Source organism: Peromyscus leucopus, chromosome 17 (assembly GCF_004664715.2).
Source record: "Peromyscus leucopus breed LL Stock chromosome 17, UCI_PerLeu_2.1, whole genome shotgun sequence".
Taxonomy (NCBI): Eukaryota; Metazoa; Chordata; class Mammalia; order Rodentia; family Cricetidae; genus Peromyscus; species Peromyscus leucopus.
Genome location: NC_051077.1, coordinates 11,283,758 through 11,310,518, shown reverse-complemented (window position 1 = coordinate 11,310,518; position 26,761 = coordinate 11,283,758). Strand labels below are relative to the sequence as shown.

Sequence of the window (26,761 nt, the reverse complement as noted above, 5' to 3'; positions counted from 1 at the left end):
TCCCTTTGCAAGAAATTATCCTTTATCCTCTTTAAACCACAGCAGGGTCATTCCAGTGCCCCACCCCTTGCAAGAAATGATTTCTGATCTTCGTAACATTAGGCACCTCATTATGAAGTGTTCCCTTCCAAGTGCACTTGGTGTGTTGGTTCTGACTATTCACCCATGGGCAGAGACAACAACTAATTATATTCTCCACTGCTTAGCAAGTAAAAAAAAATAATGTCTGGGTGCCCTTTCATTTCCTTTTACATGAGGACTTCATACGCAAAGAGGAAAATGTTAAAGTATATCCCTGTACAGTCTGGTCAGTTAAAAACATACCGAGCTCTCCTTCCCCTTCCTGCGAGGCTCATCTGCTAAGGAGCATGAAGATATTAACAATTAACCCATTTGTGTGTTTGCTTTTCTACTTCAGGAGACTAATATACTAGTTTCAGGGCACAAATCATAACAAAAGCTTTTCTTGTTCCCAATACCAACTCACCATCATCTAGAGATGCTCAGTTATGTAGCAGGATTCTTAAAGGTTCTTATTAATAAAATCAAACCCGAGGCCAGTTATTGGGGTCAATGCTGGTAAATCAGAGAGACAGAACAAGCCACAGCTATCTCACCTTGCCAATTCCTCAGCTGTTCCTGTTTCCTCAGACTGGAAGCTTCTGTGTCCTCATCCAGAATGAATCTCAGCTGAACTGTGCTGCTCGAAAGCCTGAAGCTTAACCAGCCACATGCTTAAGCAGCCAAATGCTTCTAGTTTCTGGTCCTCACGCCTTATATATCTTTCTGCTTTCTACCACCACTCTCTGGGATTAAAGGCTGGCTTTCTGGATTAGAGGCGTGTGTCACCATGCTTGGCTTTTTCCAATGTGGCCTTGAACTCACAGAGATCCAGAAGGATTTCTATCTCTGGAATGCTAGGGTTAAAGGTGTGTGCTATCACTGCCTAACTAGTGACTTTTCTGTTCTCTGACCCCAGATAAGTTTATTAAGGTACACAATATTTTGGGGAACACAATATCACCACACAGTTATAGTCTACAGTCCCAGATGCTTAAGAGCCTGATGGATCCAAGGTTCTCTTTAGACACACACACACACACACACACACACACACACACACACACACACACACCACCTCCACCACCAACCCAGTCTTCCCTCTGTGTGCTGATCTCAGTGCCCTACCCAGTCTGCATGCTCTAGCCAACCAGACCAACCTCTTCAACATTCTTTAGAGACAAGTATCATTTATTACTTCCTAAAATTGACCTATGCTTGAAGCCTGGGTAAATCATGACATTCTCCAGCAAGTTTTTGACCACAATTGGTCTTCATGATGGATAATGTGGGTGCCAGAGTCACGTGGGACTCTGTGGCTTTTCTTCTCCATGGAGTTCCTGAGCTTCTTGGGCACAAAAAAACATTTCTCTTACTGGTTCATAATCTCCTCCAATGTCCTAATGCTGGTGTTGCTGGTCACATAGGCATATACAGGGGATGCTCACTGGTGTGCCCCCATGGGAAAGCAGAGGCTCTTACCAGCCAGAACTGAAAAAGTATCAGACTGAAACATCAAAGCAACTGAAACATCACAGGAGCAGAGTTCTCAATGAGTTGAATGAAATATCTAGCTCATTGAGAAACCCACTCTACAGGTGATGTCAGCAGAGATTGTGTGTAGAGTTCAAGGACAGACCAATAGAAGACCCATTCTCAAATAGTCCCGGGTGATCTGAGGCACGCTCCAGTATAAGTGTCCCAAACAAAGGGACAGGAAGACAAGAAATGGAGGTCAAGAGTCCCACATAAGGGATCGTAGACCCTACCTATGTCACTTCACAGCCTCGACATCTCTGTGGTGAGAATACGCAGGCTATTTCTGTTAGAAGAAGGGTGAGGGACAGACAGGCAGAAGGCATCACTCAGCATCCGTCCACATTCGGCGGGAACGCACTTAATGTCGCTAGATGAAGTATGACACTGCTCATGGAGGAACTATTGATTGCTTTATTTTTCCTAACGCACAAATGCTACGTTCAATTAACACATACCGTAAACAATTAGATTACACCACAGCAAGAGTCCAGGACATCAATAAGAGAACCTGAGATCAAAATAAGCACACTTTCAGTTGAGCAGCTAAGGTGGGGGTTTGTTGTTATTTGCTTATTTAAAAGTTTCGTTTAAAACATTCTGGCGTTAACTTTCCGGTTCAGCTAAAGGACAGTACTGGTCAGTATCACCAGCATGTTTAGGTAAGAGACCCATGCCCCTCACAAATGCCAAAAAGACCTATAATATGCAGCTACTGTTCAGGAATCGGGAGTCAAATAAACAAAAGCGTTTCTATCCTCAAATATTAAGAACAATGATTAAAAATTAAAGCAAATGGGCTTATTGTGGAGAGCATAAAATTTCAGAGCAGGAAAAATTCCCCTGCTCTTTAACGGTATTTTATAGTTACATATACACTCATAAACAATATAGATAGAAATCAGAGTTTATCAATCCCCAAACAATGGATTTATTCCTTGTAAACATGTTCACTTTCAGCTGCCTCCAGCACTCACTTCCTTCTTGACAGAAGAATAACGTGCCAGCCTCCAGGTCCATGATTTCTCCATAAACCAGAAAGTTACAAAAAGCAAAGTTTAAATTTGCCCTATGCAAATACTATGCAGAATCTGTGCAAATGAGGTAGGGTATGGGAACTGGGTAGGTGTCATAAGTGATCTTATTTGAAAGACACCAGAGGACGTGCATAGGTTCTCTGTAAATATCACACCTCTGCACGCAGAGGACTTGAGTAGCCGCCGTGGGGGTTTCTGGACTGGCAGGGGTGGGCAACTCTACTGCCTTCTTCCCACAGATGTTGATTTCACAGATGCTTCAAAGAGCATGTTTGTTTGCCATCATCAAAGCATCGCCGCGAAGGAGATAAGAGCAAGAAAAGAATTTCGCATGCTTGGCACACTTAGCTTCCAAATCATTTCCACCAACACGAAACCCTGTGGGAAAGGCGGGGTTAGCGTGTTGTGTTTCTGGGTGTGTATGAGTGTGTTGTCATTATTATTTCCACGGTGCGCATTATTATTTCCTGGGGCCCAGAGGAGCTCCGTGAGCGAGAGTGACAACTGGCATTTATTAGACTCATCAGATGAAAAGCAAAAGTTGCTGGCTAAGCCCTGTAATCCAAGCTTCCTTACAAGTCATTACACCTGAAAGCCCCTATTCCCATGGCTGCCTGTTCTTTGGAAACTGGAGTACATGATGCAGGGCTCACCATCTTGGGATCCCCAGCTCCCTGCCTCCCACTCCTGGCACCTCATTCCTCCCTGCGATAAAAGACGATCCCTGTTCTTCTCATCCTCTGCATCTAATGCAGGATCAAAGAGCATCCACCAGCCCTCCCATGCAAAGGATCACCATGCCCTTCCAGAGTATGGGAGCTCTAAACCTTGGTTGTGATGGCAAGGGACTTCTACATTCTGGTGAACATTTAGGGTGCGGACCAACAGGGAAGGTTCTCTGAGGAGGAGATGCCTTTTCTCCCTCTGAGACCCATGTTTCCCTGGAGGACCAGCAAGGGTCTTTGAGCCTATTTTCACATCCTAGGTGGAAGGAGGCCGTGGAACTAGTGTATTTGACATGTATCCCTCACAGAGAGAGTGAAGAGTGACATGTATGCCTTGAAGAAAGAGCAAAAGACTGACATATATCTCTCACAGAAAGAGCACAGAAAGGGAGCCCAGATTTACATTTCTAGGGGCCAAGGTATACATTAAAATATTAGTAAACAAGATTAAATAAACTGGGAAGTAGCCAGAGCCTCAGAATAATGTCCCCAACCTGCTGTGGATATCACTCTATGTAAATAAAACACTGATGGCAATGACAGGCAGAGTAGGTGGACAAGAGAGAGAGAATTCTGGAAGCGGAAGGCTGGGGAGAGACTGCAGCACGCAGGAGAAGCAGCATGTAGAGACTCTGGTAAGCCACCAGCCACGTGCAAGTATAGATTTATAGAAATGGGTTAATTTAAGATAAAAAGCAGTTAGCAAGAAGCTGCCACGCATACAGTTTATAAGATATAACGTCTGAGTGATTATTTTATAAGTGGATTGTGGGACTGCGGGGTTTGGGGAACCTGGAGAGAAGCCCTCCAGCTACACCAACCTTTACTCCATGTTCCCAACAAACACATCATGACCTGACTCACACGATACAAGCTCACAACTTACAGTTCTGAAAACTCCCCAAGTCCAAGAGTGAGTATCCTCCAGTCCCATGAGCCACAGCGTGGCTGAGTGAGCCGGGCTATCCTTACCTCATAATGGGCCACCCGCTGGGATTCGGATATCAGCTGTGCGCTGCACACCTTGCAGTAACTGTCTGTAAACAACTCCTGATCGATATCGGAGGACTTCATCAGGCTAGAGAAAAATCAACAGGGAAAAAAGGGGGAGGGGGGAGTCTGTTACTCTGATGATAATGCAGAAAACTGAGCATATGTGTGTGAAAAGCAGCCGGTCTGCTGATGGTAGCAACAGGGTGGGTCTCTCCAAAACCCGGTGTTACCATACCAACTCACCACAGTAATGAGTAGTTGATCATTTGCCTATAAAAATCTAACAGGGGTGCTAGAGCCTTAATAGATAATAATCCATCTTTAGTTTTTTTTTTTTTTCTTTTCCTGCTTAAACAAACCAGATTTGCAGCTATTGTTTTTTTCTGGGGATTAATGTGACAAAATAATTACGCATGTGACAGATATTAACAAAGAATTGCAAAGCACCCAATTCATGCAACAACAGGAAACAGGTCAAAAGCATTCTGATACATCTTCACACATTCAGAAGCTTACAGGCATGTATGCACAGTAGTGCGCGGAACTTGTTTCTAAATATGTAAAGTGCACTTTCAGAAATGGTAGGTCACTGTTTCGTAGCCATTGTGTTTTGAAATGTTTCTACAATGAACCTATTTGTTTTCCAAGGAACAAGTTGTCATAGAGGCCTTCTATGCAGCATAAAATGCAATCTGAGTTCAACGGCTACACTCTGGAGAAAATTCAGAATGCAACCTCCCTTCTAACCTCACATCTTGGAAGACAAGGAGACCTTGCCCTGTAGACTGCCTTCTATAGTCAGGGATTTCAGAGTCTATTAAATCATCCTTACCACCCCACAGCAGAACTGAATAAACGGTAAATAAATATATCCTGTAGATCCAACCTGCTGTCGGAAGGCAGCCCAAGTCCTCACACCCGTGAGAACACTCTAGCTGATAGGGGTCCTAGTCACCTATAAACAGACACAAACTCCACTTCATTGTCCCTCCTACCTATAGGCAACAGATAAAGCCTGAACCAGACTGCACCAGACAGAGAGGCAAGAGAATCTCCACCAGCAGCACATGGGGTCCATCCTACTGCACATGGGTCCATCCTACTGCACATGGGTCCATCCTACTGCACATGGGTCCATCCTACTGCACATGGGTCCATCCTACTGCACATGGGTCCATCCTACTGCACATGGGTCCATCCTACTGCACAAAACATGGGTCCATCCTACTGCCACATGCACATGGGTCCATCCTACTGCACATGGGTCCATCTTACTGCACCATGGGTTCCATCTTACTGCACCCATGGGTCACACATCCTACTGCACCATGGGTCCCACCCTTACTGCACATGGGTCCATCCTCACTGCACCATGGGTCCATCCTACTGCACATGGGTCCCATTATCTACTGCACATGGGTTCCATCTTACTGCACATCCATGGGTCCATTCTTAACTGCACCATGGGTCCACCCCTTACTGCACCATGGGTTCCACCCTACTACTGCCACACCATGGGTCTATCCTACTGCACCATAGGTCCATCCTACTGCACCATGGGTCCACCCTACTGCACCATGGGTCCACCCTACTGCACATGGGTCCATCTTACTGCACCATGGGTCCATCCTACTGCACATGGGTCCATCCTACTGCACATGGGTCCAACCTACTCTAACACCCTAATCTTACCTACTGGACTGGCCGAAACTACATTACTATTTAGGGGCATGGCCCAAATGATTCCTTTTTCCAAACACAGCAGCTCCACCTCAGAGCTAATGCTGCCACGTGGTTTGTGTGAATCACTCAACTCTCTGTGTCTTGGTTTATCTCATAGCTAAGAAGATTATCCTGAATTTTACTTGTTAAAAACTGTAGTGAACCAAAGAACACAATATATTGAAAATACTGAATAGAAAACTCTCATCATATTTTCAAACACCTGGAACAACCAATAATTATTCCAGATACTGTAGACCACTGAGTCTTACAGCTGATGTGGACCTGGCTTTTTCTGGAAATGTCATTCCTAGTGAAGTGGTGTGAAGTCCATCACTTCCATAAGGCTTACTCCCCACAATACGCAATGCAATCTGTCCCAGGGAGGGTGAAAGCTTTTCTCTATTTCTTTTGGGATAAACAGAAGTCCATCCTGTTGCAGTGTTCATTCACTAATTCTGCCGTAGGTCCAACACAGATTACTCCTTTTTCACAAGACACCCACACTTAAAATTCTGAAGAAAAATCTTGTCTGTTTCTGAGTCCTGCCCTACCCCATAACCTGTGTCTGTTTGAGTGTGGTCCATCTTCAAGACCAGTGCCAGGGACACAAGGAGTCACCAGACTCGGTCCCGTGGGGACCAAGGCAGACCCCACCAACAATACAGCATCAGTTGTAATCTCTATTCACATCCCAGAATGAAAATGGAGGAGATAATTTTTGAGTATGGAGAAAAAAAAAATGCAGCAGAACATTAGAAATGCCAAACGGTAAGTGAAAATGTACATCTTTAAGCCAAGTTCCTGTAAGTGGTTGCGCTTAAGCATTATCATGTTCTCTGCTATTTTTAATAAAGGAGTGCACAAAGATAGATTCATGGGTGACCTGCTTAATAAGAACCTTCAAACTCCCTGCACGCTCCTCCCTCATCACAGGACCAAATGCAGGCACCAAACACCATGACAGGATATTCAGGTACTCGCTGGACTGAGCAGAACTCGTGGGAGTCTGCCTCACTCAAGCAGCTGTGCAGCAGAAATAGCTTTAAAGGCAGAATATAAAATGTGTATACTACAAAAAAAATATTCAAAAGAAGAGAAAAATACCATGGCTCTTCCCATCCTCTTATGTAAGAATATTGATTTGAGAAAGTCTTAGTGCAATGGAACCGTCAATGAAGACCCTTTAGGGTCTGGAACATGAGTGAAATGCCCAAATACATTATGTGCTAGTGGGAGGCAATTAGTGGACAAGTGCCAGTCTGGCTTGTGCGGAGAATTCTTTCTGTGCAGGTCGGTTTAGACAAGGAGAAGATCCTGTCTGTGACTCAAAGACTTTAATTCTCAAGAAGAAAGCTGCCATCTGCTCCCCTCCTCCGGCTGATTGGAAAAGCCCTCAGTTTCACTGTTCTTCGGAACGTGGAAGGTAGAAAGAGAGAGGATGGTGGAGCATACTTCCCTTCTTAGCCTTGCCCACCATGCTAACAGGCCCATGTCTCCTATAGCAGCCAGAACAGCAATGGAACCATCAACCCCTCACTAACCAGAGACGGAGCATGTGAGGACCTGCCATCTGGAAACTGCTCACTGTGTAATGCCATAAGGTCCCTGGGAATTCTGGGTAAAAGACAAGCATAGTAGAATGGAGGCGTCTAATCCCCTTACTTTATCTGCAAAAATGTTTCATCTTTGCTACTCAGCCAGCAGCACACTTCAAAGGCACATCACAAAGCCATCACCAGGGACTTGAGTGACCTGAATGTTCTTCAACATTCACCAGGGATGGTGCCATCCCCAGGAGACCCAGAGCAGAGGACCAGGCCATGTATGAATCTCGTCAGATGACTTTGCTGTCCCTGGTATCTATTCTAGGAGAGCTGGGTATATGGCATTATCAGTCAGATGCACAACTGGGCAAAATATAGAAAATTTGAAAAGCAAGAGTTCTTTTTGTCTCCCAGCATTTTACTCTGCAGCTCTGGTTGGCCTAGAACAGGCTGTATAGGACAGGCTGTCCTTAAATGCACAGAGATGGACCTATCTCTACCTCCCAGGTACTGGAATTAAAGGCAGGTAGCACTATATAATAGTCACTGGGACACTATTGGGTACAGGGCAGAACAATGACAGTAGGCATAGTCCTTGGGTCCAAATCCTCCAGGGCAATAAACAAGAAAACACCAGAGAGAGAGAGAGAGAATCCCTAAGACAAAGAACGAACTTCTTTATACATTGGTGGAAAGGGCTAGACTAGCCAGCTTGAGATGACAAGACAGATAGTGAACTCTCCGAGAAGGTTGTATTAGACTTGCAGATGGGAGGATGGATAAGATAAGGAGAGAGGAAAACAGGTCAAACTCTAAGTCCTTTCCTCTGGCACCAAGAGAGTCCTGATTGCCAACAGGATAAGAATATGCATGAAGGTAAGAACAGACAGCTAACCGTGAATACCACAAAGTCAAGCGAAAGCAAACCATGGTCAGAAATGGATGGGGGAGCCTGAGACTCAGGTAGAAAGAGAAATTGATGACAACAACCGAGTCCTAAATGTCCCTCATGAGGCACAGGGAGGCCTTTTCTAGGGTCCTCAGAAGGAGCTTTCCTCTGGCTTTCTTAAGAGCAGACTGCAGAGACACAGGATAAAATCACTATGGGCTCCATGAGAAGGAGAAATACTGTTCACTCCTCTCTGACTGAAAATCAAGTTGACACAGAGACCTTGAAAGCCTTGTGAGGTTCCTCAGAGGAGAAAGTCACTAGCTCCTGTTCTGGTTTCGTTCTTCACCAGTCAGGGTGCCCAGCCAGTTCAATACATTGTCTGTGTTCTGGTCTCTTTATCTATGAAATGGGAAGAGGATGAATCTCACCGAGCTGTTGTGAGGGTCCAAAAATAAAATGGATAAAGCACCACACACAAAGTGGCGTATGGCAGACACTTAAGAAGCCAATATTCAGACCATTGTTAGCAATATTACCAATTCTGCTGTAGTGTTTGGGGAGCAATATCATAAATATTTAAGAAGAGAAGTAAACAGAACCACATTGGAGGGTGAGCAGGAAGATGACAGACCCAGAGTGCTGAGATCATAGTTCTTATTGCTCATCTAGTCATTCTATTACCTGGGCCTTCCTTGGGTGATAAAATGCAGCCAATGGTCAGGCTTGGGGCCTATGAAGACCCCACACTTCAAAAATCCTTACAATCGATTTTTAATCATTAGAAGTGCCAACCCTCACTGAGGAAGCTTGATGAGAATTTATTCTGCTCTCTCTCCCATTCCTGCTGTCCTCCCCGCGGCCTGCTCCCCCGGGGCCATAGAAGGAAGCATTCACAATCTAACGTTTGGCATCCAGCCATACACCAGCAACATTAGCCCACAGCTGCTTGCTGTGCCAAGGAGTCTGAGCAACCATACCCCCTCGGGGACCATCTATTGCAACCCAGGTCTTTGAGGGAAGAAGCCTTGAGCATGATGCTGTGCACTGTGTGGTCATCACTTTACCTTTGGCTATGGTGGCCATCATTCTAAAGCTCATCCGGGAGGTTAATAGTCCACCTCCGCCCACTCTCTCCTTTCCAGTGGCCCTTTATGGACAGGAACTAAGACTTGTGGCATTCCCAATCTAAGCTCTGTGGGTAGCACAGAGAGCGGCTTTGTGTGACACTGTGAACTCTCCAGATCCAGGACTGTAGACTCTCTAAGCATAGTCCTAACAGCTCCTGACCCTTGGGAAAGTTCCTAATCTGGGAGGAAAGATTTTGCCTGAGGCCTCCCCCTACACCGGCTCTGTAAAAGCCTCATTTTCTCTGTGAAGACACTAAGACTTGGGGCTGATTCTTTTCCCTGAAGGTCCCTGAGTCTCCAGCACATAGCAGTCAGTTTTCTAGGCCAGGGATGAATCCCCTGTCCACAGGTCACGCCCTAGCTGGGCTGCCTTTCCCAATTGTATATATGCTATGTAGCCTACACCACAGTCCTTCTGTCTAGGACCATGAAAAGTGCTTCAAAGCCCAGGATAGATGCCTGAGGGCCCATTTTTTTTTCTACCTCAGTGCCTAGATTTCCCTTTCTTAGCCTGAACAGAACTATGGCTCACTACCATCTTGTAGACATTTTGCATCCATATTTATATCCTGACGGTTTCAGGCATGGGCACCATGACTGCCTTCAGATTAGGTGCCCACTACTATTTTCAATTTAGCCTGACACCTTGAGGAACCACTGTACTCCATGCCCAATACAACTGGGTCTTTTGCGCCAGCCTGGCACCTTCCTCTCTATGCCACATGCCCTTCCTACCCACCATGAAATAGCTAAGCAGCTCTCAGCAGCTCTGGCCCCTGCTCCCCTGTATTCAACACAGGTGCCTAAGCTTTGTGTCTCCTGCAATGGTCTACTAAGAATGTTCTCAATTACAGTGTTCCTTCCACATTTAACAGTTAGTCATACCCAAAAAGCACTTACAAGTGTTTTTTTTTTTTTTTTCTCTGCTCTGGTTTATTAGTATCAAAACTATACTTAGAAAGAGGAAGGGGGTGTTGAAATTAGAGCTGGCCCATCTTCAAAACAAATAAGCCCTGGCTTGCTCCTATGTGGTCCTTTTAGGCTTCTGTTCCCCACACCCTGATGCTACCTCTAATGCTTTGTGGCTACGGCCTGTTTTTCACCCCCTTCCCCTTTCAGGTCTCTGCCACTATCCTACTTTACTAGCCTGCCTAGCAGCAAAGAGAAAAAAGAATTGGGAGGGAGGCAGAATACAAGTCAACAGGGCTCCTCTGTAAACCCCCACAGGCACCCAAACGCCTCTGACGATGGGTCTGTCCTGTCTCCATCGCTTCTCCATCCAAGCCAAGTGGTGATGCAGGGCTGGTTGCCGTGGCAGCAGACTAGGCAGATTAAAAAAAAAAAAAAAAGCCAAAAAAAAAATTACTCCAGAAATGAAAGCAGGTTGTGAAATGCAGCCAGAGAACAGGGCAGCAAGCAGACAATGGTAGCCTGTGTGTTTGGGTAGCATGGTATATGTTTGGTACCACTGCATGGATCTCCTCCAGGAGATCAGAACCTTAGAGGTTCACCAACTGCTACAAACCTCAGAATCCAAGCAGTGCCAGGCATATATTCTGCTCTGGTTTACCACTGGGATTGGTCCAATGTTATGGAGCAGAACAGGTAAGGGTGTCTGTACTGGAGTTGTTTTGGGGTGGCATCCTCCTGGCCACATTTCCTTATAATTTAGCATGCATGTGGGTGACCAAACATGGAAATCTCCCACAGTGTCTGTGTGCAGGCGTAAAGGTCAAAGACATGACCATCTTGACGAAACTTTGAGATTCTGTTTCCCAGAACTGCAACCATTTTTTTTTTTTTTTTTTTTGGCTGGAAGACCTAACATTTTTCAAATAAAGGAATCTGGTAGTTCGCACCCCTCACTACACAGCATCTAGATGCACCCACAAGCTGTTTCCTACCCTGAGATGAGAGCACCCCTATGCCTACACACATGCCCTTTCCTTGCTCCGTGCCAGCAGGAGGGGCAATATTGAGTCACACCAATTGAGTAATTGCCTATTAAGGGCAGCACTCTCTTCCCTTGAAAGGCCAGGCTCTGTGGTTCCTGACTTAGGCATGTGCCACTGCTGGGTACACACTTGACCCAGGCAATGGAAACACATCTGTCAGCCTCTTTCTTCTGTCCCAGTGGCATCTGGGAAGGAAGGCAGCATCATACTGCCAGCTTGCAGGATGGTACTCTGGCCAACCCTGTGGCAAGCCATAGTGCTCGCAGCAGGTGCCTGGCTCCCATCCACTTCTTCTCTCTGGTTCCTTCTCCTTTGAATGGACAAGTCTGAACCACAGATCCCACAGGGTACCACTGGGATTGGTGCTGAACAGTGAGGCCACAGTCTCAGCCTTTCTATGAAGTTCTTTGTCAATCGCTCAGGAATCCCATGCCATTTACCAAATGTCATCTACCAAAGTCTCAGACATATCACAGCCTCACTTAGATTGCCCCTCTGGTCATGACTCAAGCTTTTATTGGGCATTGTCTATGTGCCTGGCACTGCTCAGATTCTGAGGTTTGTAGCAGCTGGTGAACCTCTAAGGTTCTGATCTCATGGAGGAGATCCATGTAGTGGGATCAAACATTCACCATGCTACCCAAACAGACAGGCCATCATCTCTCCACATAAATTAAAGATGCACACCAGCTGAGGGAAAAAAGCCTCCTGCACTCACAGCACCATCTCTGCCGTTCTAGGATCTCTTCTTGCCCTAAAGGCTACAGCAAAGATATCAAAACTAGAAGTCTTCCTCCACCCGACAGTAAGACTGGGCTGCAAGTGCCAGAGGCAAGCAGGTCTAGCAGAGATTGAAAAATAAAAAGCATTCTGTCTAGGCTTCCAGAAGATCCTTAACATCGGTCCCGGGGACAGCATGACTGGTCCAGTAGTAACAAGCCTGTCTATGGCCAGGTGAGGGGCCTAACAAGCTGAGGAAAATCATTGTCAGGGAAAACGATGTTTGCTTCTTCAAGACACTGCTGGGTAAACTCCAGCACCTTTGCAGCTCCATCAGTTGGGTGGGGAGAAGGTGGAGAACTGGGACTTTTAGTTCCTTTACTAAAATCAGAGTAAAACCAGAGCCAACATCCCATGGGTAAGGACAGGCAAAAACAGCGAAACACAAACAAAACCAAACAGAAACAACAACAATAAAAACCCCTCATTAGCCCGTGTTGACAGCAAAGGTAGGAAGAGGAAAAGGGGAGGGAGTGAAGCATGCTTCTGTGTGTCACTTCTTTCACAAAACCAAAGCCACACTCATCCTGGAGAATCAGACCCCACCCAGCCCCATTCAAAAGAAGAGAGCTGGAGCTAGAGAGACGGCTCAGTGGTGAAGAGCACACACACAGCTCCCGAAGACGGTCAGGGCTGGGTTTCCAGCACCCATGTTGGTCAGCTCTCAACTATCTATAACTCCAGTCCTAGAGGATCTGTCACACTTTTCTGGTGTCCATGGTCACCTGTACTCATGTGACTGTGTGTGCACACACTCACGTGCACACACGCATCACATCACATCACACACACACACACACACACACACACACACACAGGCTTTAAAATGGAAAAATAATAATAATAATAAATCTTAAAACAAGGCAGAAATTCAGTGTGGAGCCCTCAAATTCTAAATGAAGCAGGTGAATGTTCAAGAACAGTGGATTTCCTTAATTAGCTAAAACAACAACGACAAATCACAGCACTTCTTTTCAACACTGGCTACCAGTCGTCAACCCTACAGTTTATAAATGAGCAGCCATTCCGTCACTGTAACTTAGTCGCATGATTTCTGAAGACACGGATGCCCCTACTGAACCAGGCAGACTGAGAGCAGTTTCAACGCAGCAGTCACGTGGAGGGCGGCACCTGCATCCAAACATCAAGTAAGGCAGGCATGGCCGACCATCCCTTGTCTTTGAAGCCAAGCTGCATGGCTACTTCATGGGTAGCCAGTCAGCCAGACATACCCAGCTCTGTCTGTCCTTCATGACTGCCTGCTAACTTAGCCTGACTTAATCAAGGAATCCAAAACTGCCACGTCTTCTTTTGTCTCTTCACCTTTCTAAAATCAACAAACTGTAGGACATCTAGAAACACCAAGAGGCCTCTTGGATTTAAAATTTAATTAATCATTAATTTTTAATTATTAAAATAATTGATTCCATCTAGTAGCTGAAATATTCCAGTGACAGAGGAAAGGACGGGCTACTTTCCTGTTGCCTTCCATGACATCCATTAGCTAGAACATCTGTTCAAATCTGAGAGCTGCTTTGAAATCTTGTGACAAATCCTGCTTTGGCATGAAGCACGTGGGGGAAACGCTGATGGCTTAGGGACTTCAGCCACCATGGGAATTGGACATAGAAAGGTTGCTGTGGACCTGCTGTGCTCATGAATAGTCAATAAGGACATTGGTGACAGCAGGAGTGCCAGCTATCTAAAGTGTTGTGGAAGGTGTGGACACAGGATCTTTCACACAATATTAACAGGGTAGCTTGAAAGCTAAACCTTGTCCTACAAGCCCAATAGCCCTACTCATACTTTACAGGAAAAAAAAATCTTGCTTATGTACAATAGAGGGCAAGTAAAGTATAACGATGGCACATTTTCAAATAGCAAAGTTTGTATCCCCCACATGTGCATGGAGAGCAGATAAGTAAACTGAGGTAGAACCACTCCAGGAATAAAACACAGCAAGACAGGAGATTATGGGAGAATAGTGGACGCCTAATATTCACATGAGAGGGAAATGCAAAGAGGGTACACATGAGACTCTTTTAAGGCTGTAGTCACGTGTCCAGGTAAGATGCAACTCTGAAAATGTTTGGAAATAAGTAGGCATAGGATACAAGATAATGGTACCTCAAGTGGGAGAGAAAGAAGGGCAGGACAAGGAAGACCCATATAGCTACTGACAGAATGTTGCCAGATCTTAGCTTTCCTTAGAAGATGTTGCATGGGTGCTCATTCTGCTATTGCAGATGGTAAAGAATGACAGTCATAATTTGATGACAGAGATGACAGGCAGACATGCAGATGGATGGATGGATGGATGGATGGATGGATGGATGGATGGATGGATGGATGGGTGGATGGATGGGTGGGTGGGTGGGTGGGTGGGTGGGTGGATGGATGGATGGATGGATGGATTGATGATAGCATAAAGAGGAGAAGATAGATAATAAACGACAGGTGGACACTGTGTATATACCAATGATGATAGAACTGTCTGGAAATAAATCTACATTCCTTGTCACAGGTAGTTTTTTCCTCGGTATCATGTCCAGTTAAGACAGACTAGACTAGAGCCTCCTGCCTCTCCTGCATCCAGTGTACTATATGGGTAATCTTGTGTAAATGATGTATATACTTCTAGCCCTGGAACTGAAGACCCAGTGCATGCTGCAGTCTGGCTTCTTCCTCTTCTACAGGTGAGATACTGTCACCTTGGTCAACCTGGAAGCCTGGGTTCAAGAACACAGGAGCACTGAAGACCTCATTTTTCAAAGAGAGTAGAACCTCTGGTCCCCAATCCCTGAAATAAACTTTTGATGTACTCAGCTACTCCAATTCCAGGATTTATCTAGCATTGCCTTAACTAACTCCATTTCAATGAGTAGCTTCAAGTGATTGGGAAAAAAAGTACAAACATGCACATTTTACCTAGGTTAGCATCTTTTATGCCTTGTGAGGAGCTAGAAAGAAAAAAAAAAAAACAGGGACTGTTGAGGGTTTCCATTCCAGAAATGAGACTGTTATAATTACCACTGTGCTCAGGGCAATGGACTAGGCAGCCCTGATCTCCATGTGACTGCTCATTCACACACACAGCAGCAGCAGCAACGCAGTCCACTAAGTTCTAGAGTCTAAAATAAATTTATAGGAACACAAGGCATTGTTTAAGGGCCAGAAGCCTGTCACAGGTGCACTGACCAGAAATGTGGATCGGGTCCCGGAGTCCCTTCAGCAAGGCTGCTCTTTCTGTCTGCCTTTGAACAAATCTGTCTCACTACTTCTGGCAGAACCATGTTCCTGTCTTCTGAATCTACTTTGATATCGCATGAGGGGGCAAACCGAGCAGATGGTCATGACCACTGGGATGCCAGGTAATGACCAAGGGCCTCACATCAGAGTATCCGGGTCCTGTCACCTTGCCAGAAAAGACAGCTTGCCTGTCTGGCAACAGCCCTGATGTTGGGAAGGAAACACACATCTCTCCACTCCATTCTTAATTTATTTACACTTTCTAATCCATCCCCACCCCGGCCCCCAACTCCATCCCCACTCATTCTTCTCTCCTTATCAGCCAGGATGAATGGCGGCGACTAGGCAGTTTCCTGGAAAGGAGACTGAGTGGGAGCATATTTATCACCTGGCTGGGTTGCTCCATCCCAGGCTCTGGGACAGAGCAAGCGTGCCCATATGGGCTGGCAATGCCCTCTGCTGCCTCTGCTTACTCACCATCACTCCGACCTCAAGCCTGGCAGAGAAGTGCCAGTGCTTCCTCCCAGGCTGCCCACCTCCCAACAGACTGACCTTCAAGCTAAGGCCACTGCTCTGCTCCCTCTTGGCCAGTTCCCACTTTTGAAAAGGAGGATGGGCCCGCTCTGATAGAGAGCCAGCAAAGGGAAGGAAAAGGATGTGGCTGGCAGGTTGCTGAGACAAAAGAAGAGGAGTGTGACATTGGAGATAGAATGAGGCCATCCCGTGATGTAGACAAATTATAAAACATCACGTCACCACATAGGGCCTGAGGGATCATCTCATCTAATCTCTTCAGATTCAAAAAGAATACAAAATGATACCCAAGCAGGTAGTAGGATGGACCCATCCCCCCCTCCCTCCTTGTAGGTAGAAAGGAAAATAGAGAGACTACCCACCCCCTGCAAACAACATTCTCTTCCTACAACTCATTTCCAACTCTTAGCTGTCTTCTTTAAGGATCCATTTGGGCAGGAAGGAACACACCCACCATTTTCAATTCCTGGAAAACAAAACGTGTGTGACCGGCCAATGACCCCAGTGCAACCAACAAGAACCCTCCTCCAGGCCAGATCCAAAGGTGCCTGGCAAGCAGATGCAAGGAGGGAGCAGGCATCTCAGTTCATGGGCAATATGTGATTTCCAAAGGTCAAGTGCAGGTATCTGTGACACGTGACCATGTCTGCAATACCATGAGGCTAATCTAAGGACTGATTGCATTTAAAATTATTAATATTATTATTGTTGTTGTTGTTCAAAATAACTAGCTGCAGTTATTCCTATTTCTCACTGACCAAAAATAGAAAGTCATGACCCCAGGTCAACAGGCTCTGACTTGCTAACTGAGTAGACAGGACCAGATGTGTAATGAGGATTGGGAACACGGGGATGCACAGTCCAGGTACCACCTTAAGGAAGATCTTGCCCCAATCACTATGTAGTGGGTAGCCATTCCAGCTTTAGTCTGGAAGTTCCAAGCCTCATTAAGGCTTCGGTAACTATCACGCCTACAAGGCAGGGCCAAGAGAGGGGCCCTGAAGAACTGAGATCCGGATGCGCCACGCGCTCTTGGGTCCCGGACCCTGGATGCTAGAGGTAGACCGAACACAGTTCTCCAGAGAACACCGCCGGACTGTGCTACGTCTTCCCCAGACCCTGTAGTCTATCCCTTCATTTGTGAGTTACCCCACAAAATAGACCTCCCTTTTAACTACGTGGAGTGGCCTTCACGTGGGTGGCATGCAGTCTCAGCAATCTGTGCAGAGAGATGATTACTCACTGTCGCTCCTCCCTTAGGGCCACAGCCAGCAGCCGGGGTCACAAAAGCAAAGAATCCCAGTCATTGCTGGAACTCATAGCGGGGTGACACCAAGGGGCCACCCCACTTACTAACACCTAGGAGAGCCAACTGAGGTCACTGTACCTACACTAAAGTCCAGCTTCTCCCTGCCTTGCCTCACTCTGCCTGTGCCCTCCACATAGGTCCCCCGCCACAGGAGCACCAAGCTCTTAAGAGTCTCTTTCCTAGCAAGCCCTTGTGACATGCCTTCCTGCTGTTCTTTCATGACACAGCCATCACACAGCAGGGCCACACTGAGCTCTCTGCCTCTTTGGAGACTGGCAAGGGACTGCATCCTACAGCCAGAGACTAGGTCAGTTCCCAGAGCCCAAGAACTCCAGAAGTTCCTAAAGCTATTCACGAAGTAACATTCATGCAATTGGAGGCAATGAACTGTTTCTGGTGAAGCTGTATCCTGGAATGCGTTCAATACCGCTTAATAATATGCTAGCACTGAGTCCCAATTCCCATTCTTTTGATCTCATTCTGTAATGTAGTTACAGATACTATCTGCCATCTGACTTGGACTGATGCCTCCAAGTTCCATAATGTCAAATAAGTCATATTTCAGTAACACTTCCTACCCACTGCTAAAAATATTTTTTTTCTTCCCACACAGCTATTCCTAATGAGATATTTCAAGACACCTGGCACCCAAGGGAGTTCCTTGACTAATTTACCCAGGAGTCCCATGCAAAAGAAAATTGTACACAACAGAACCCCGCTGGAAGCAGGTGCCAGAGGGCAAGAAGAGTATCAACCCTACGGTTATTCTGTCCCTTGAGGTATCATATGACCACAGCAGGGTCAAACTCAGTACAGTTCATGATGTGTTTAGGCAATAAATATACCGGAAGAAGTTGCGGTTGGCTTTGCCCTAGGACACTGGCTGCTCCTAGGATTCTTTAAGAAGCAGCCTGCAGCCTGAGCAACTGCTAACTACTGATGGAGGAATGAGCTCAGATCATCTCCAGCCAGCACCTGCTCTTGCCCTCAGTCACCTCCGGAGCTTGTAAATGGTACACGTCCTTCTCACCACTCAGGAGATCCTGGTGCCAGGCAGCACTTTCCCATGATGCTCTCCCTAACCTTCCCAATGCTGGGTTAAGGCTCCCTTCCCAGGTGCCTCTACCACCCTACACTTCTGTCCAAAAGTCCCAATGCATTCTTGGAAGGGTGTGTTGACTTGCCCAAGTACTGTGAGCCTCTGAAGAGGTAGGAACTGCTGCTCAGCTCTGTTCTCCGTAACCAGCTGGGAAATGATCGAACTAAGGGCACTAGTGATGAGATAACGAAAGGAAAATGCGCTTGGTATAGGTCAGCCTTGCGTGAACAGAACGTTCTGTTTCTGTTTGTTGACAAAGTCTCATCGTTGAAAATCAATGCTAACAGCCCAAAGGGTGATCTTCTAGGAACCAACTCGAGAGCACTCCAGCACAGCAGTGGGCTTCAGGAACAGCCTGCAGCACCCACCAACTTGTCGGTCCATGCCCATTCCAGGGACAACCGGAAGGATGTGGCTATAACTAGAAAAGGATGCCTCTGCCGCTGAGTATAAGACTAAGAGGGGTCAACACGAGGTCTTCCCTCCACTACTGCAGCGTTCCTGCCTCCTGGGTCTCTTTGGAGACAGAGGTGAGAGCAAAGGAAGAAGTGGGCCTGGCCATCGATGGAACAGAAGTAGCAACAACCTGGATGGGCTCACCAACACTCTCCTCCCAGTGTTCCGCTGCTGACCCATCTCCCTTCATAGCCTTGGATCAGCAGCATCTCCATTTAAAATACACCCGTGAAAACCCACAGCCAAACATTAGGCAGAGCTCAGGACATCCCACAGAAGAGGGAAAGGGAGGATTTTAGGAGCCAGAAGGGTCAAGGACGCCACAAGGAAACCCATAGAATCAACTGCCCTTGGCTCACAGGAGCTCACAGAGACTGCAGCGACAACCAGGGATCCTGTGTGGGTCTCTGCACTAGGACCTCTGAATGTATGCTATGGTTGTGGAGCTTGGTGTTCTTGTGGGACCCCTAACAGTGGGAGTGGGGCTGTCTCTGGCTCTTCTGACTGCTTTTGGGACCCTTTTTCTCCTACTGGGTTGCCCTGTTCAGCCTTGACACAAGGGTATGCACCTATCCTTACTGTTTGGTTGATAACCCTGGGAGGTCTGTTCTGAAGGGAAACAGAAGAGGAGTAGATCTGGGGGAGAGGGGAGGTGGGGGGGGCTGGAAGGAGGGGAGGGGAAGGAAACTGTAGTCTGCATATAATATAAGAAAAAAATTAATTTTTGAAAATTAAAAAAATATAAATAAAAAAGAAGATGTTCCTGAATGCTCATCTCTCCACAGTCGTCATTTACTGGCTAGCTGAGGTTGAGTGGTATGAATTTTATCTCCTAGAACTTGTGGTGAAAACTCCTTTGGAAGTATACGAGAATGGTCCCCATAGACCCCTATGCAGGAATACTCGGCTCCCCATTGGTGAAACTGTTCAGAAGGATTGGTCGGTATGCCCTTATTGGAGGAGAGGTATCACTGGGGTGGGCTCTGAGGTTTCCTAAGACTTCTCTCATTAACCAGTATGTTCTCAGCTTCCTGTTCGTGGATCGGGATGTGAGCGTTGAGCTGCTGCTCCCGTGACAAGCCTGCCTGCCTTCTGCCCTGCCTTCCCACTATGATGGTGATGGACTCCTGCCTCTCAGGAACGGTAACCCCAGCTAAACGCTTTCTTTTTATGAGTCGCTCACGGTGTTTTATCACCGCAATTGAAAAGTAACTAAGACAATAGTCCTGGGGATATATGGAAGACAAGCTCCTACCGGAACAGGCTGAGCCCTGATCCAATAACTATGAGAAAACAGATACCTGGACAGGACTAGCATGTAAGGGTGGGAGCCATGTGAGAGGGGATAGCAGAGGCAGGCAGGAAGTTGTGTTGAGAAGCTTAAAAAGTCCAGGGATTGTTTGCCACCGCCAGTAAAAGTGAAAGGGATGTTCCTCTAGCACCCTCAGAAAGGCCCTCATCCTAAGACCCTGGTTTCAGACTGCAGGTCTTCATAAGCTTCCAGAGAATGAATTTATGTTTTTCCTAAGCCACCCTCTACATGATACTTTTATTACAACCACTCTAGGAAAAAAAATATACTGAAAACTCATTTGATGCTGCATTCTCTAATTCCACAAAATGAATGTATTTCATCCTCCTTACAGTGCTGGAAGGTGGTTGTGGAGGCCTGAAAATCTACCTAACATGTCCAAGGAGAGCTCAGTGTGAAGCCACAGGATTATCACAAAGGATTCAAGGTTTCAAATCCATGCCTCCCATCTTCAAATCCAAAATCTCTCTGCCCCGGTGACACTGAATTGTTATTGAGGTCATTTGTCTTGAGGTTCTCCTAGCACTTATTAAAATCTTCCAGTTGTCTTTCTGTCTTCCCACTTACCAGAAGACAGACTGGCAGCTCTGGCCGCGTTCAAATCTAAGGACCAGGAAAGGCAAAGCCAGCCGCAGCTGCAACCACCAGCCTGTCCCACACCCTGCCTGGGTTACCACACCTGCTCTGGGGCTTCAGCAAAAGCAGTTCTTAAAAACTCCCTTTACCTGCCAATGTCATAAAGGGAGCCCAGAAGCAATTAGGCCTTTCTAATCACTGCATCCCCTTTAAATCTCTTCAAGAAGAAAGCAATAATTACAGATCTCTGATCTGGCTGGTCCTTGGCTGGTCTTCAATCAACCGCATTCCTTCGAGGTATTATAAAAACACTTTTTAAACAGTGTTACCTCATGATGGTATTTCTGAATTTCAAGTTCTTTTCAGAGGGGCAAGGTCAGGAAGCAACTTGGAATTTCTTCTTCTCCCTTATGCATGGAGTTGAACTGTCCCGGTGCCACCCAATGCTCTGACCTGGATCGAAACTCCAAAGCAGAGCCAAGCGAGTGACCACGTGGCACCAAGCACGATTCCCAAGGTCCCAGACTCACAGCACTTGGTGGTTCAGAGACTCAGTCTCTGTCCCCTGTGTTCAGCAGTACAAAGTGCCATTTGTATGCTGGGAATAAGAAGACATGAGGAGGAAGCTGAAAAAAAGATGTATGAAATCTTGTTTTCTCTAGGACCAGAGAGTGGAGCAAGAACATTGCCCTTCCACTATCTGTTGAAATAGTCTCTCCTGTGATTTTTTTCCCCCAACAGCAGCACCAAGTCCCAACTATTTCAGCCTTTTATCTCCATGTGCTCCCCCAAACCTCCACACACACAGTAGTGATTCTATAGGTGGCTACTATTTATTAAACACCACTGAATGCAAGTTCCCAAGTATCACAACTAAGATTGTGCCTTCTCCACTGCCTGAAGGATTTGTACCTCAAGTCATCAGTGTGGTCCATCAATATGAATGTCTCAAACAGGGCCCACCTCCAGAGCTATCGGTAAAATCACATGTAGTTGAATGAGTGTGGGGTTAATTTTGAGTTTTAGCTAGTTGGACCAATTGGGAGCATGGAAAAATAAAGCCAGCAAGGTGATGGGAAAATTAAGCCAGGTGGAGGACGCACACACTTTTAGGAACTATTTTTTAACATCTTGTAACCTCTACTTTACAAGGCAAGCATACAGAATATCCAGAAAAATCTGAACTCATATAACCGGAAATGCAGCCATTCCGCAAAAGCCCAGCAAAGAATTCTGGGCATTTTTGTTAGTCCAGCCCAGGAACTCTTTTTTAAAAAGCCCAAATATTCCACTGTGACTCAAGAGCTGGAGGACAAGAGACTGCTTTATGTGTTCTCTGAAAAGAGCTAAGCAAAACAATAGCTCACCATGCATGATGACCAATACTATGTGTTAACTGGGATAAAGGATGCCAAGGAAGCTGGCCAAACAATATTCTAGATTGTTCTAGAAGGAGTTAGAATTTGCATTTATAGACTGAGTAAAACCAGCCTTCATCAACCCACAAAGGCAGGCTTCATCCAACCTGCTGAAGATAGAACCAATTTGCAAAGTTGGTCTTTCCAACCTTGAGCTGAGACTTTCATCTTTCCCTGCCCTGGGAACTTGCCTGCACATACAAACATTGAGCGTGTATGGGGATGGGGGTTTACAAGCTTTTTCTATTCTCTGATGTCAAGCAGCTGAAGAAGCTGAGGCCTAAAAAGAAAGAAGTGACTTCTAGGGATATAGCTCATCCATAGGGAATGTGCTTAGCATGTATGGTGGTTTGACTGAGATGTCTCAAATAGTCTCGGACACCACTTGTATAACTGGTCCCCAGTTGGCTGTGTTGTTTGGGAGACCTTACTGGAGGAAGTGTCTCACAGGGGAGGGCTTTGAGAGTTCAAAGGCTTTCATCATTTCAAGTTCACCCTCTCTGTTTCTTGCTTGCTGTTGTTCCCGCCACCATGCCCGCCTATTGCCACGCTGCCCTGCTACGATCATGGTAGACTCCGAATCTTTCTGTAACCAGGAGCCAAAAATAAACTCTTCCGTAAGTTTCCTTGGCCAATAAACTACCAAAGGTTGGAGGAGGCGTTTTATCACAGCAATACAAAAGCAATAACCACAGCATGCATGAGGCCTGGGTTTGAACTCAAACACTAAGGAAAATGACTTCCCTGATGCCACGTGGTCTGAGGCAGAGTCAAGGCAGGAAGGAGCTCAGGCACCCATGCAATGGTATGAGTAGAAATGACAAGGCTCCTCCAGAATGAACAGTCTCCCTCAACCCCCTCAGCTTCACTGACAACACACACATCAACAAGTTAAAGGTACGACACTGACTGAGCTCTCTGACTGTTGGGAGACTCGGTCCCACCGAACATGACTGCAGGGGCTGAGTGGGCCTCTGTGCTACACACTAATCAGCAATAATTCCCACTCCGAAGCCTATCCAGCCTCACCTTCCAATTAGCTCACCCCGCCTCCACTTCCATGTGACTTAGCTCTCAAAGAGAAACGTGTGGATACCTCCCGGTCTGCTCCAGATCAATGCAGCCAAACAGCTCCAAAATGGAAATTCTAAGCATCTTCATTATTATTTTCAAAAGCTTTGTTGCCTCCAGAAAAAAAGAAAAAAATAAACACTCTCATTTTGAGACTTGACACTCTATAGATTACCCAAGGAAGAGGACAAAAGGTTTAAAATTATTAATGGGCATCTCTAGGCAATTAGGAAAAAAAATGTCTCCCTCAGGTCCCCAGTCCCTTCAGATGCTGCAGGCCAGTTGATGGCTTTTCTGCTTCTGAAAGATAATGCAGCCTTCGGTGCAATTGCTAAAATGGTCCATGAGCCAGTAGATTGTGGCAGCCTTCTGAAAACATAGCAGCATCCTATAATTTCAGCAGAGACAAGATACTTGCTTGAGTTTCCACATAGTGAGATCCCCAAGAGACAACTGAAAGAACATGGCAAAACCTGTATTCACTGTCCCAAGGAACTACAAAAACTCATAAGCTAAGTGCATTGGCTAGTTTAAAAATAAACTAACAAAGGTTGGAGGAGGCAGTGAGAGCGTAAATGTATTTAACAGACAATGCCAAGCATCAATTAGGACCTGCCCCAAAGGATGGCAAGATGTCCAGAGAAGAACCAGCCAGTGGACAGATGGGCTCTGAGCAGGAAGCAAGCCTCTTTGCCTAAGAACCCTGAAATTCCTGGATTTGGACTCCAGCCTTTTGCAAACTCACAGAGACCAACTCCATGAGAGCTGTCCTGAGGCATGAGGAGACTGAGCAGCCAGATCTGTCAATGTTTCCCTAAACAGTCTGCAGAGCAGCCAACCTTGTAGAGCAACTACGTGTGAACCTTGCTCTAAATGGGCTCCCCCAACTAATGCTCGTTTTTCTTCCCTCGCCCTCTTCATAACGTCTCCCTTCCACCCGAACTGTCCCACCCCTGTGCCCTGCTTCCCCACACAATCCACCCTCAGCTCTGGAGGAAGACCGGTGTCATTGTGTCCACACTTTCCTGTGGATGCCCTGGAGAGAGTGTCTGGGGCCAGCGGAGAGGGCTTGCCTGAGGGTGAGGACACCGGACACGGCCACGGCACTGCTGACGGACCGTGCTGGCTGTGGTGTATGTAATTAACGCTCTGGGTGTTGGATAGCCTGCTCTGTGCAGAGTGATTAAAACCCCTGCACTGCTTGTTTCTGCATTTCTCCTGATACATGGTGAAACCCCTACAGCGAGCAGACACAGTGAGTTTCCACCGCAGTGTTCCGTGGCATCCTGGGCCTGAGCTGCCTTCCTCTGTGGAAAGATGGAGGTAGGGACAGCACTGTACGCAGGATAAAGTAGGCAGGCGGGACACACCCACAGACTCTGGGAAGTGTTGAGGGGATGAGCTCTGGCAGGTTCCCATCCACTGTTTGGGGCAGAAGGCCCAGAGGGGATTTTACAGGGAATTCCACAAGTTTAAGTTCATGCTATTCTCTGGCTTTAAAGAGGAAACAATCCAGTCACCCTAGAAAATACAGCGTTGCAAAGTTTCAGAATCTCCATCTGCAAAATGGGTACAGTGACTCGTACTTGGTCCACTCATCACACTGAGGCGTTAGGAGGATTAAACAGCCTCGTGTCTAGGAAAAAGCTCTCCTGACTGCAATGGCTGTAGAGTCTGGATTTGTCCATGACAGATAAAAAGAGAGATAGAGATAGAGATAGAGACAGAGACAGAGACAGAGATAGAGCAAGTCAGTTTGTTTCCCAAAGCAACTTGACCCTGAACTTAAAGCAAGGGGCACTGAAGAAAGCCTGGAAGGGGAGACATGGGAAGACAAAGGTGTTCTAGGGAACTTTCCAGTCCTTCTCCAACCAAACAAGGTCTCCTGTGGGCCTCAGGCAGTCAGTCCACAGGTCTTTGCATATGGGGCTGCTTTCCCAAGGAGCTCAGCTCCATGCAGGCAGGATGCCCTTCCCTAATAACCTGGAATTCAGTTGTGAGGCAATGAAGACACCTGCAGAAGTCACCTCTGCCCTGGGAGTTTTGCCTGGCATCACATCCTCGTGGCTCCTGAATTGCATCCAGGATGCACAGCTGAACCTGCTTCCATCCAGTTAGTGTCTGTAGGGTTCCGACAAGAAAAGTGTAAGTCAGCCCTATTAGGTCTCCCAAAAGTGCTGACCGACCTGTGGATCATGGGAGATCATTTCCAAAGCACAAATGACGTAGGCTCTAATTTTAAGCCAAGGACTATTTTTCAACAATATAAGAGTGAAAAAAATGTTCAAAGGGCAAGAGGAACTCCGTGTGAACTCTCGATTCGGTAAGTCTTTCTATTTCCTCCTGCCGTTAGCTGTCCAGGGAAATGATGTTGCCCTAATAGAGGAAAATGAAATCTTTATGACTACAATAACAAGAAAGACAGGTTTCAAATAACATAGGGAACTCCTGAAAGTAAATGATTCTGTCCCAAAGCCACCCTGGACCACAAGAACACAATCCTGAGGCTTTGAGTGTAGCTCCATGATGCAGAACTATACTAATGTGGCCAAGTCCCTGGGGTTGACAGCCACCGATCAGGAAAGGAGCAGGTTGGGGAAGAAGTGCCCTGGCTAGTTTTATGTCAACTTGACACAAACTAGAGTCATCTGAAAGGAGGAAACCTCAATTGATAAGCTGCCTGCATAAGATCTAGGTGTAGGTCATTTTCTTAATTAATGATGGGGGCAGTCCACTGTGGGCAGTGCTATCCCCAGGCTGGTGGTTTCTATAAGAAAGCAGGCTGAGTAAACCATGGAGAGTAAGCCAGTAAGCAGCACCCCTCCATGGCCTCTGCATCAGCTCCTGCCTCCAGGATCTTGCCTTGCTTGAGTTCCTGCCCTGACTTCCTTCAATGATGAACTACAATATGGAAGGATAAGCCAAATAAATCCTTTCCTCCCAAGTTACTTTTGGTCATGGTATTTTATCACAGCAATAGTAGCCCTAACTAAGATGCCCCTCAAAGTACTATGTCATCCGTTCTTGCATATTTCCCACTCTGGCCATAGTCTACACCTGAGTATGATGTCACGTGTCAGATGTCCTGCATCTGACCAGAAAATGTTCATTGTGCCGTACCAACACCACCACAAACAAAAATGATTCCTTTGTGTTGTTTGAATCTTCTTTAAAATAAAATGTGGTAAGCCAGCGTGAGAGAGTCCTTGGGGACACACAAGTAGGTGTGAATATTGACTTTGACCTGTGCTGGATTACATAGCTCTAAAGAAGTCATTTGATCCCTGAACCTCAACCAACTTGCCTATAAAACTGTCCATGAAAGCCAGGTGGGAACATAGTTATGAGAATACAAAGTTGCCC

General features: G+C 46.4%; 1 protein-coding gene across 3 annotated transcripts in view; it reads right to left on the bottom strand.

Moving 5' to 3' along the window:
- Positions 1-26,761, bottom strand: part of Zmat4 (zinc finger matrin-type 4) — a 396,765-nt gene that overhangs the window by 311,989 nt on the left and 58,015 nt on the right. For 2 of the 3 annotated variants that reach the window (XM_028887786.2, XM_028887784.2), the window contains exon 2: positions 4,331-4,436. The exons of the other annotated variant lie outside the window; for it this stretch is intronic. In XM_028887786.2, the coding sequence (XP_028743619.1) occupies positions 4,331-4,432 (102 nt within the window). In that variant the 5' untranslated portion in view covers positions 4,433-4,436. The remainder of the gene's footprint in view (positions 1-4,330; positions 4,437-26,761) is intronic. 3 annotated transcript variants of the gene reach the window in all.